Source organism: Mauremys reevesii, linkage group 7 (assembly GCF_016161935.1).
Source record: "Mauremys reevesii isolate NIE-2019 linkage group 7, ASM1616193v1, whole genome shotgun sequence".
Taxonomy (NCBI): domain Eukaryota; kingdom Metazoa; phylum Chordata; order Testudines; family Geoemydidae; genus Mauremys; species Mauremys reevesii.
Genome location: NC_052629.1, coordinates 68059220 through 68071820, shown reverse-complemented (window position 1 = coordinate 68071820; position 12601 = coordinate 68059220). Strand labels below are relative to the sequence as shown.

At 47.5% G+C, this 12601-nt stretch overlaps 1 protein-coding gene and 1 long non-coding RNA gene across 5 annotated transcripts in view; one reads left to right on the top strand and one right to left on the bottom strand.

The window, feature by feature from the left end:
• The window catches only part of ZFAND4 (zinc finger AN1-type containing 4), a 43003-nt gene extending 38220 nt beyond the window's left edge, over positions 1-4783 (bottom strand). For 2 of the 4 annotated variants that reach the window (XM_039481507.1, XM_039481510.1), the window contains exons 1-2: positions 4593-4783; positions 3674-3973 (exon numbers count right to left, since the gene is read on the bottom strand). In XM_039481507.1, coding sequence (XP_039337441.1) covers positions 3674-3857 — 184 coding nt within the window. In that variant the 5' untranslated portion in view covers positions 3858-3973; positions 4593-4783. Of the gene's footprint in view, positions 1-3673; positions 3974-4219; positions 4357-4592 lie in introns of those variants that run through there. The other 2 variants (XM_039481509.1, XM_039481508.1) reach the window with 2 other exon arrangements.
• Positions 4784-4861: 78 nt separating this feature from the next.
• Positions 4862-11379, top strand: LOC120368863. The gene is made up of 3 exons (XR_005582817.1): positions 4862-5002; positions 5148-5227; positions 10921-11379. It is a non-coding gene; the product is annotated as an uncharacterized LOC120368863 (long non-coding RNA).
• Positions 11380-12601: the final 1222 nt, after the last annotated feature.

Sequence of the window (12601 nt, the reverse complement as noted above, 5' to 3'; positions counted from 1 at the left end):
CAACATGTGGATCAGAGAACAGGTTTGTATTTAGTATTGTAACTAAATAGTCTGTTCCCTTTTTGCGAAACCCTCCCCCAGGTAGGGCTTCTTCCAGCAGATAGTCATTGTAGGATATTAATTGACTTTTTAAACATGTACTGTCCCTGACTGAAGATGTTGTTGAGTTGGCAAAGCAATCTTTGCTTTGCCTAGGAGACCCTATTGACACTGGGGAAATTTTTCCAAAAAATGCAAGCCAGTTTTAAACCCTCTTACAGCAAGAGGCGTAGACAAGATTCCAGCAGCCAGAACTACTTTCTACAGCTGATATAAACCCCAGCATAGGCAGTACCACCATTTGCAGTGGTGAAGCATGTCTCTGCAAGAAACAAGAGTAAGCTGCAGAGTTCAATCCACTCCCACTGCTTGCTTTTTCAACTGTAATCAATTCTATGACATCACAATAGGTTGCTTTAAAAGTAACTACCAGATTATTATGATTAAGTGGTAAGGAATAAGACTGATGCCGTTTACATGTAATGCACTTGTGATACAGAATATGAAGAGAACTGGAGGAAACATATTTCTAAAAAGAATATTTATAAAAGGTAGAACCAAAAACAGAGAATCGTGATCTCAAATCCTGGCAACTAAAAATAGGAACAATTGTTCTGTATTTTGCCTTAATGAAAGACAACTATGGGCTTAGGGGTGACTTTACAAAAGTAAAAGGTTCACTTGCGGGGCCATTAGAGAGACTTGGGTAGGAATCACTCTCAGTCCAACAGCAACAGAAGAGATAAAACAGACTGAGGAGAATTGGTTTAGTAAAATAATTCATATTTACGATTTCATTGTATTGCAGTCCAAAATCTTACCACTTTGCTTGTCTTAGTCTTGATCCACATCTACAGAGTGATTTATTATCACGTCCATGATCAATCAATATGCAGTTTACAAACCTTAGCATGCTACCTTAATATACAATTCCTGCAGGAAGTGAAACTGATGCAGTGGAGGTTGCTGCTGATAGTAGTCCTATTCTGAGGAAGATTGACTAGGACAGCATTTAAATTCTTATGCCATTGCTATCAGAGACAAATGAGGCTCTCTCTTTCACTACAGCATCTCCAAAGTCTCATTCAATGGAACTGTTCTGGGTGAAGCAAGAATCCAGGTTGCCACCGCCTTGAAGATAATCAAGTGTGTTTTGCTAGGACAAGTTTGAATCTTTTCATATAAGTTTGCTGTGATTTGCATGGGACAGACTGCATGCATGGGAACAGATCTGCAGCTGAAAGGCATGACCACCACATCAGCTCTGGTTGAGCTTCAAGCAGTTTAGCACATCTAAACCCTCAGTGTGTATGAGGAACTCTGGGCTCTTACCTGTTATCAAAGTTTACCTGTGCTCTTCATACCTGGTAAAATCAGCAGAGAGGTGTTGGGGCTGTTCTTGGTGAGATATCCAGCTTTCTTAAAGCAGACATCAACTATTTCCACATCCCTAAACCTGCCCAAGAAGGTCAGATTATGAAATAGGGAGTAGGAAAGTGGCTTTGGACTAGTCTACACTTACCTGCCGGGTCGACACGGTGAGTTCGACTTCTCGGAGTTCGAACTATCGCGTCTAATCTAGACGCGATAGTTTGAACTCCCCGCGCGCTCCGGTTGACTCTGGTACTCCACCACTGCAAACGGCGGTGGCGGAGTCGACCTTGGAGCCGCGGACTTCAATCCCGTGGCATCTGGACGGGTAAGTAGTTTGAACTAGGGTACTTCCAGTTCAGCTACGGTATTCACGTAGCTGAACTTGCGTACCCTAGTTCGACCCCCGCCCTTGGTGTAGACCTGCCCTTTGGCAGTATTTGAAATATTCATATTTACTTGGTCCCCATCTGTCTGTTTTCAGGCCAGGTTACAGTGTAGACAATGCACTGGTGTCTCTTGATAATACAGCAACGGACAAAAGAATAGTTTTCTTTGCTAGTTTTTAATTCTGCTAGCAGCATTTGTTATAGTTAACAATTCCCTTACAGGATCTGCACTCAACAATGGTCATCATTCTGTATTCCCCTCACAGAAATCCCAGATTCTGTATTTCCTTCTCAGAGATCCTGACCTACACAATAGTATGGGGTAATTGCTTGCCTGTAACTTACATTTACAGTGTAAGATGGGATGTTTCACCATGGCATTCTATTTACATGTACAAGCTGATCAACCGCAAGTCAGGAAAAATTGCCTATCTGTCCCTACACAGCACACTGGGGAGGATCTTGGGGTCTTTTAGCCACACTATGGAACACCAAGCCATACAAGTGATTTTCAGAGATTAGCATTGGTGGTCTTCTGTGTCTTCCACACTTTTGTGGAGTGTATTTATAAGTAATTTAAAGCCTGTATAATCAGACCCATTATTCAGGAATGTTAAGCACTTTACCACTCTGAGAAATGCAACTCATAAATCATAAAGTTCTAGTAAGTGGTACTATTTGTAACTATAACACAACCCTTAGTGATAATCAAATTCTCATTGTGATCTTCCCACAAGTTAGATATGCCTACCATAATATGCCCATTTGCTAGCCTCCCCTTTTCCTCCTCCTCTTGGAGCAGCTCTCCTGCTCCTGTGCATTAAAGCAACTGACTCCTGTCCCCCAAATCCTTTAACTCACTTGATATGGCTAGCATTCTGCCACACATATTTACTCTCCACCACCATACTCAGCCATGATGAGGGGGAAAAAAAAACCCAAAAAACCCCCCACAAACAACATAAGAACCTCTCCCTCCACTCATCATGCAGCCCGTATCCCCACAGCCTCCACAAGATGTTAAAGAATTTATGAAGTCTAATTAAGGCCCTACCTACATGAAGGAAATTCACATCTGTATAGCTACATTGGTGTAGTTACACTGGTAAAAACTCAATGTAGAGATGCTACACTGGCACAAAAGGGGGCTTACAGCAGCACAGCTGACTTTGGTACTGGTGCAAATTTTTCTGTATACCATTGCTGCGCAGTCTACATTAGTAGTTACACTGGTGCAAAGCCACTGATTTAGTTGCACCAGTGCAAAGTTTCACGGAGGGAGATTTAACCCTTAGAGTTAGGCCTCCTGGGAGCGGGGCCATACTTCACATGATGCTTTATATCTAATAGTTAACAATAAGTCTCCATTCACTTTATAAAGTTTTTACATACTGTAGAATAAGATCAGTATAAAAGGTGTTTTAACTTCAACACATGCAGCAACTTTGTCACTTTAAGAAAAAGCAGAGTCCAACTCCTGACTATACCTAGAAACAGTCAGTGAACTATAGGCAAGACAAATATGTGAACCAAAAAGTTGTGTCTAAGATAATCCTCTGACACAGTGAATACTATCTCCAAAAAAGGAGAAATTGTTAAAGTTTTACTAGTGATAAACTGTGCCCTTATAATACCTTAGCAGAATGTACAAAAACCAAGGAGGAATATATTACAAGAAATGTCAGAAGTCTCTTTAAACCAGAGGTTACTAAACCATTAGCTACAAACTAATTTATGGACGGACAGCATCACCCAATTACATTAATTCCCTAGCTTGATCTTCAGCACAATTATAATTAAGGGTCATTTGCAAGTTGATTTTTCCTTTAAAATGATATACAATGTGCTGGCTTTATAAAGAAGAGAGACAGTACCTTCCAATCTTTGAATTTTAGCTTTCACAGAAATCACTGTTTCAAAGGGAGCCACTCGCAGCTCAAAGCACGTTCCTGTAAGTGTCTCAATGAAGAGCTCCATAGTTTCATAAAAAGGAAGTTTGTAGTGAAACGGTCCCACGTTATCATCATTGAAGAAAGGAGGTTCTTTCTTGTTGGCCATTACAAAGGATTTACAAATTCCTTGTGTAACGATTAGTTTGGAAACGTCGCAGACAACTGTGTTCCAGCTTTGAAAACTGGTAACGCGTTTTGCTGTTCATGTTTCAAATGTTGCACCTACGGAGAACACAAGGGCAGTTTTAGCAAAGGCAGGATGCGCTCTTTGACAAACAAACCGCTCGCTGTTGACTTTTAAACGCAAGGAATCATTAAATAAAACGGTGGTTAACCCCACAGTGCAGACCGCCAGGCGGTGAGAGAGAAGTGTGACAAGCACTGCTAATTTAGCAGCAGCAGCACCACCGGAGATAAAGCTCTAGCTCCGGGAGAGGGACGGGGTCACAGCCCCTCCAAGCGGTGTACCTAGCACGTGCCTAGGAAGCGCCAATCCCCCGGGTGCCAGTGCTGACCCCTGCCCCAGCTGAGGAGGGCGGTGCTCGCTCCGCGCACGCGGAACCCCGAGCGGGCTCTTGGCAGCAGGGCAACATCCTGCCTTGATGGGCGCCCGGGCAGATCGTCTCCTGGGCCCCGCACCGCCCGGCTCCGTGGGGCTGCGGGGCCCGCGGGCTGGGCCGGGCAGCGAGAGGCGCCTGCAAACAAAGGAGGGAGCGATCGCTGCCGGGGCAGGGGCGCTGCGCAGGGCCCGGGGCCGCCCGGCAGCGAGCTCCCCGCCCCGCCAGGAGAGCGGCCCCGGGGGCGGGGCGGGCCGCGGTGGGGAGGGGGCTCGGGGTCTCACCTGCCGCAGCCGCCGGGCCCGCGCGGGAGACGAGCGCCAGGCCCCGCCCACCGCTCCTCACGGGAACCCGCCGCCGGCCCTGGGCGCCCTCATGGAGGAGCCGCCACCGGGAAAAGGGGACAGACAGGGAGGGGGAGCCACCCCCTCCGCCTGCGCCGTCGCTCGCTCCCTGAGCCGCCGCGCCTACCTATCCTTTGTGACATCCCCTCCCTCCTCACTCCCACTGACCAATAAGGCGGCCGTTCTTACAACCGCTGCCCAATCACCTCGCCGCAGGGGCGGTGCTTCTGTAACCAGCAAGGGCGGGTGTCCGCCAGGCCTTAGCGCTTCCTTCTTTCTGCTTGTTGTGGTCGTTACGGAGGGAGGGGAAGGAAGAGTAGGACCCGGATGCAGCCTCTCCATCGCTAACAGTAATCACGTGACGCCGTTGTAGCTTGGCAGCCCCATGGGGCTGATGGGAAACGTAGTTTCAATGGTGCCAGGCTAGGTCCAGGGGGTCATTATAAGATAAATTAACCACTTCCACCTCTCCCCTCCCCCACACCCCTTCTGCAGGTAGTAATTAAGCAATGCCTATAGCCAGCTGTTCAGGCAGAGGGCCCTTTGTCATCAGCCCCTGCTTCACAGGAGAGCAGGTACGAGCTGTAAGCATGGTACTATAGGCCACTGAACTCTTAAACACAGGCAGAATCACCCACCCCACCTCTTCAAACAAAAAATACACATGTGATTTACAAAAAATGGTTAGGCTCTTCAGTATTTCAAGCTCTTCTTCACACACATGAAAGACTGAGATGTGGGGTGTTGGGGATTGGTTTATTTCAGGCCAAGCACATACTCTTTAATCATAGGAGTGGAAGGGACCTTGAGAGGTCTTCTAGTCCAGGCCCCCCTGAACTCATAGCAGGACTAAGTATTCACTTTCATAGGCCACCCAACACCAGGACCTAGGGCTTTAAGAAAAACATACAAACATAAGTTACAAAGAAAAGGCACAGTGGTGCTATTAGAGCAGCTTTGGGTTGCATTGCATAAATAGAGAGTATGTAGATCTTGGAAACAGCACTGGTCAGTCAAGGGCCTCTCGTCCCCTCTCATTGTAGAACCTACTTTCTCCCATCTTTTAGTATAGCATTATACTGAGCTATCACCATTAACTACAGAACAGGTGGAGCACAAAACCACTGCCCAAGTTTTCCCTGATGTGACTTTACTAATGAGGATTGACTGTGAGCTAGACCTATGCCATACAGGATTAAAAGGAAAGTTCTTGCCTGATGACCACCTTCATGCCTTGGCCTCTCTTCTAGGACTACTAATAAGAGGAATAATTAATGCTCTAGGAGAAGAGTGGGTTTTGTGCTGCATAAGCCTGCTTCATAGGAAGTGGACCAGGACCCCCTCAAATTCACTTCACCCATGCTTGAACAGGTACTAGCAACAACTTTCAACCAGTGGTAAATTGAATTCTACTTAGCCTGAGACAATCTGTAACCAACTGAGTTGGTTACACCTAGGAGTTCCAGCTCCCTACTGTACACAAAAGGTAGCTTTTAACCTGTCTAAAGATAAGAATGTGCCATTTATTGCAAAATAGTTAACAGCAAAGTTCAAAAGTTAGTGCTTTTTAGAGAAAGATAACATGAGCTTAACTCATACTACACTTCTGTTTGAAAAAAAGTTGATTCATAAGACCAGCACATAAAGCAAGTAAAACCAGACGTAGTTTGATAGCTGAGGGGTAAAGTAGGGGGTAATACACAACACCAAATATAAAAAGGGGAGGGTAATTTTTTTCTTTGGGGGGTGGAGGGGGAAGGATAATCCCACTTCTCAGCTCTTGTGTGTCTAAAGGCCAAGATTTTCATGTGACCAGGGAGCTTGGTTACCTAATTGGAGACACTTGACAGGAGCTGGAGTTTTAGAAAGTACTGGCCACCTAAAAAGCTAGAGACTTTTGAAATGTGCCTCAGGATGAATACTCACAACCACAAGTCACTTCTGAAAAATCAGGGTCCAATTATGCAACAAAACACTGATGTGCTATTGAGGAAAGCATGGTGTGTAAGAGCATTAGCGATTGGAAGAAATAGGTAAGGGGGCTCCATTATATGTTTGGTATATAGGAAATTGAGAGGCAAATAGGAGATGTATTTAGAGAAGGAACCCCGGTCTGGGCTCTTGTGGACCTGGGTGGCCTCTACATCAAAATAGGGGTTTGTCTTATCTCCATCTCACTCAGAACAGAGAATACCCTTATTTAGACCCCCATTGTTTGTTCGGAGAAGCAAATACCCAGTCATGGGGATCTTACCCATGTAGGAAGAATGAAAAATCCCCAAGCAACATGGTCCTGTAACAGGAGTCATGGCTGCTCACACCCCCAGGGAAATAAAAACTAGCATAAGCAAGAGGACAATTGGGTCCCCAAAGTGTGACACAGGTGCTGTCTATTGATGTTTTACATAGCATATGTTACATACAGCACACTACATGTCGTTCTTATGTTTTACAAAATATTCACCCACAAGTCAAACTCTTAGCAAACTATTCAGAGAAGGTGGATCTAGCTTATGTCGTCTGTTACAACCAGACATTTTGGAACTGGAAATTAACAGCCTTAAAATAAATTAATGCAAGATCAGCTATAACTCTGAGGCCCCTGGTACAGTGGCCTAGGCCTAGCACTGCCAAACCAAGTCTGTTTTCAGTTCACCTCACCCAGGAGAGCCCAGAAACAAAGATTGGTTTCTTGGCAGCACAGTTCACCAAAAAAACAAGGCAGGTGTAGTTAGCACCTGTTAATAAGCCAACTGCTTCACTTTTTAAAAGGTGATTAGCTTTTAAATTATGCACAAGTTAGAATCACTGTAGCTCTCTGGCTTCACACCCAATTAATATGCATGCCTGAATTACACATTATTTCTCACCGGCATAGAATGATAAATATCCTCTTATACCCTATTTGGAAGGCTGTAAACTGAGGATTTAAATAGGCCATGGACCCTGGACACTATCCTTCCCAGGATCATTTGTGGACCTGTTTTAGCAGGCGCTAACTGACTACCAGTTAATGGTCCTACAAATGCAAGGTTAACATTGGGGGGGGGGGGTGTGTGTTAACCTAGGCTGAGCCCAAGAGCAAACCAGAGCTGGGACAAAAGTCTGTAAATGCTACTCTAGCCACTCCACAATCATAGTAACTAAAGTTAAAACAGCACCACACATGCTAATCAAGACAAACCGCTAAAGGGGGGATATCCAGGGGCAAGGCAGATTGGCAAAGGAGTGGGGTGGAAACTGCCCCTGCCCCATGGAGCAAATGAGGCCTTTCATCTCTAGGGTTACCAATCCTTCACTTGCAATTGAATAAGCTCTTTGGGGCAGGGATGTCTTGTTCGGTGCTTGTACAACACCTAGCACAATGGGGCCCTGGCCCATCACTTGCGCTACTGCGATACAGAAACATTTTCTCAGCAACACCAAAAGATTATGATATGAATAGCTGAGAGGAAGAGGAGGAGGAGGAAAAAACCCATTGTATTTCATTAAACCCCTTTAAAGCCTTTATAATGCAAGGGAAGGGAATAAAGGTAGAACTCCAACCATTGTCAGATCTCTTTTTCAGCAGGTCAGATGTGGGCATTCCCATGAACCCTATGAGGACACGTTCCACCGAGACATTCATACTGTATTATGGCACACAGATCAGAGACACAGCGCTAGCTCAGTTTTAAAACCTGCTCAGTGAGGACGCCCACGTTCTGCTCTCTACACATTTCAAACTGTCACTATTATTCCTGTTAATGTTAATGGAGCTGTTGTCAAGGTAACAAGCACAACTGTAGCTTCCCCCTCAGTCATACCCCTGCTGTTGCTGGCTCCTGACCTCTAGCCACATTCTGAATGTTAGTATCAGTCATGCAAATTCAAGGGCTGGGCGGGATAGAAAGCAGCTATCCAAAAATTAGTGACAGCCACTGTCCAAGTTACAAGCTACAGGAAAGCTGAGCATCTGTCACAAGAATCACTCTCGCAGGAGTGTTTACTGAGTGACTGCTCAGAGCATTTCTTCCTACGCTGACAGCTAAGGCAGAACAAGAAGTATTTTGATTCTGAAATGGATGCAGATCAGAAAGCACATTTCACCGTTTCAGAATAAGAGAACAAAAGCAGGTTTTTACTAATGGACTGTAGGCAGGATTTGACACTCACCCAGCTCACAAATGAAATCTTCCACATTATATAGATATACACAAACACCCCGCTACCTTGCTCTTCTAGCACACACTAGTGCTTAGGTTCCATTGTCAAAGCAGAATACACTATATTGCGCTGCATCATTGGACATACATAGATCTATTGGCTTCCCTTCTAGGGGCACTATCAACTAGTTTAGGTCCAAAAGCATTGGTTCAGAGAGGAAGGGAATTATTTTACAAACCTAAGGTGATTTACAGCTTTTTAACTGTTCTGCCGCAGGCTTGGAAACCCAGATACACCAGTGTTGTGTTGGAGCTGGAGAACTGATAAGTGAAAATGACCAGGCATTTCACTCTCTGTCTAGGTAGTTCTATGGCACCCACTCCTGTAGTGGGAGAGTGCCCATTAACGGATTCGTGGTCAACACCTCCATGACTTAGGGGAGTATTACATAGTGGGAACTGAGACGGCGAGAGTAAGGGCCTCACCCACAGTTCACTGATGTCAATGGGAGTCTTTTCATTGAGTTCCAGCTTTTGGATCATAAGTCAAATAAGAAATCCAGGGCAGAGCAAGAATCTGAACGATCCTTCAAAAGCAAGAAATTTACCTATTTCAAGTCATGCCAGTGACCATGGAAATTTTTTTGTTACATCTGGATGCACATCCCTGGTGCCTCGGAGATAATGGGATTGTTTCACACTTCCTCAGTGTTACAGATTACGAATGTTCCCAGACTAGCCTAGGAAGGCTAGAGCACTGATTTACTATTTTATTCATGGGACTGTTTTTATGCCAACAGCTCTAGCACAATCCTACTTTCTAGTTAGCTGTAGTGCTCCCTAGGTTCTATTATCCTGTGTGTTGGTAGAAACATGACAGCATTGTGATGCTGTGCCAACTCCACACGAAGGGCTGTACAGCAATGAAGCATGAACAGCATGCAGCAGAATGCCATTCCATCACTTCCCAATGAACCAAGATAGGCTGAGCCTGTAGCAGCATTCTGCCACAAGAGCTCAGAGGCAAAATGACCAAAAAATTATTATTCAGAGTGCCCTGCATAACTATGGACCTGTATATAGGGCACAACAACAGGTCTGCACATTCAGGAGCTCTGAAATTTTAAATGGATGTTAGATTGTCATTAAGCATCCAAGTTTACCATGAATACTGCTAACTATTTCACTGCTGATCATTTAAGCATAAAACTCCAGCCAGACTGGCATCATGGGCACAGCTGGACCAAAACGCCTTTCCCTCCCCCTGCTAACCTGATCTTTAGTGATACTGGACAGGATAAGTGAGAGAAGTTATCATACCCCTGCTCAAGGGAGTCAGCTGAACTCTGACATAAGCAAGTTGTGACCATTCAAAGTTTCGAGGTGGCATCTATTTCAGATTTAGAGTGTTCTTCGAGTCCACATGCTGAAGCAGGCTGTGCTCTAGACTAGATCACTTACAAATTGACAAAAATTTCAGAAGACGCTTTAGAATGTCAAGCTTGGTGAGGAGTGCAAAATTCACACAAGTTCAGTATCAATTCTCACAGGATAACAAGAATGCTAACTGGTGGCCTACCCTTTCCAGCTTCAGATCTAAATGAAGCCTTGATCACACTGGATCTCTCTCTCTTAACATCCAGCATGAGGTCATCTCACATTCAGCAGCAGCCTGCTGGCAGAAGTAGATTTTTACACCCCTGTGGCGTGCAGACTGTAGGAGTGTGATGGAGACTAAGTTACTGACTCATTGACATTGCCATGGGGCTGCCTAGCAGATAGGTATTGAGTCACTCAGGATTAGATGGTTACATGCTTGGGCCATTCTTTTTAAAGCACAGCAGATCCAGAGACATTTAGGGGAGGAATGCTCAGAAAGCAGAAACATCCCTTGTTTTCCTCTTTCCTCCCTACTTTTGAAATAAGCCACCCCTATCTCCCCCCAATTGCCCCAGGTTCTGCTTTCCAATGGCATTACCTCTACTGGAAGGTTTTCAACTGTTGTATAGCTATTGCATCAAAAAGCACTACATTAAAAGAATACTAAGGTTGCAAAGTCAAGCACTTGAAAGTTAGGAAATAGAGAATGGAATTAACACCTCCCTCTTCTCCACATTGCCCAGGTGCCAGCAGAGGGTGCAAGGAGACTCTTCCTGTTCCCAGTTTTGGTGCCCAGTAGCCTGGCAATCCCACCAGCCAGGAGGAACAATAGCAGGGAAAGTCCTGCTCATTCCCCGCAGCCTGGAGATGGAGGATGCTCAGTCACTGTGGTGATGGCACAGCCTGTCCGGTCACATATGGGAGATAAGAAGAGGACAGAGCATGCTGAATGCAGATGGAATCTGGTTTGCACATGCTCAGCAGATAACTGGGCTAAATTTGGGGAGACTTACCTCAAGGACAGTAAAAAGGACATCTGACACCAGGGCGGCTCCCCTGCCAAAATTCGAGCCCTTGATCCCAAGCCCAGAGATTAGGGTTGCCAACTTTCTAATGGCACAAAACTGAACATCCTAGCACCACCCCTTCCCCAAGGCCCTGCCCCTGTTCACTACATTCCACCTCCCTCAATGGCTCGCTCTCCCCCACCCTCATTCACTTTCACTGGGCTGGGGCAGGGGCTTGGGGTGTGGGAGGGGGTGAGGGCTCTGGCTGGGGATGCAGGCTCTGGGGATGGGCCAGGGATGAGGGTTTTGGGGTGCAGGAGGGGGCTCTGGCTTTGGGGGTGCTCTGGGCTGGTAGCTGAGGTGCAGGGGGTGAGGGTGCAGGCTATAGGCTGGGGCCAGGAATGAGGCCTTTGGGGTGCAGGAGCGGGCTCTGGGTCGGTCTCAGGGCTGGGGCAGAGGGTTGAGGCTTGGGCTTATCTCTGGTGGCTCCTGGTCAGCGCTGCAGCATGGGGGCTAAGGCAGGCTGCCTGCCTGTCCTGACATGGGTGGCAAGTTTGTAGAAATTTTGGTGGTGCCCAGAACCCGCTCCCCAACTCCGCCCCCCCAAACTCCGCCCCCACCTGCCTAAGGCTCTGGAAGGGGGCTTGGGGGCGGGGAGGTCTGGGGTGCAGATCCTGGGCTGGGGATTAGGGTGCAGGAGGGGTGCAGGGTGCAGGCTTTGGGATGGAGTTTGGGTGCAGGCTCTGGGCTGAGGGCATAGGAAGGGGTGAGAGGTGCAGGCTCTGGGAGGGAGTTTGGGGGTGGGAAGGGGGAGCGGGTGCACCATCTGGGAGGGAGTTTGGGGATAGGAGGGAGTGCAGGGGTGAGGGCTGTGGGGTTCATGATGCAGGAGGGGGCTCAGGGCAGAGGGTTGGGGTATGGGGCTCAGGGCTGTGGGGCTGAGGATGAGGGGTTCATGCTGGGGGGGGGGCTCAGGGCTAGGGCTGAGGATTAGGGTGCAGGGGGATGAGGGCTCTGGCTGGGGCTGAGGATTAGGGTGCGGGGAGATGAGGGCTCTGGCTGGGGATGAGGGTTTGGGGCATTGGAGAGGCTCAGGGCTAGGGCAGGGTAAGGGCAGCCTGCCTTGTTATTAGCGGAGGGCAGGCACTAGGACCCTGGGGCAGCAGACAGCAGTTCGGCCGGGAGCCGCTCTACTCAGGTAGCACAGAGCAGGGAGGGGCGGGGCGCCACGCTGCTTTTGTCAGGCAGGGACCTGGCACGGCCGGGGGAGGGGGACACGCGGGAGGGGTGGCAGGCGGGGGCTGGGACCTGCTCCAGGCAGGGACGCGGCAGGCGGAGGGTGGGGGGGGGGGGGGGAAGAGGCCCACGGGGGCCGGGGCCCGATCCAGGCAGGGCCGGGGGAGAGACCCAGCTCCAA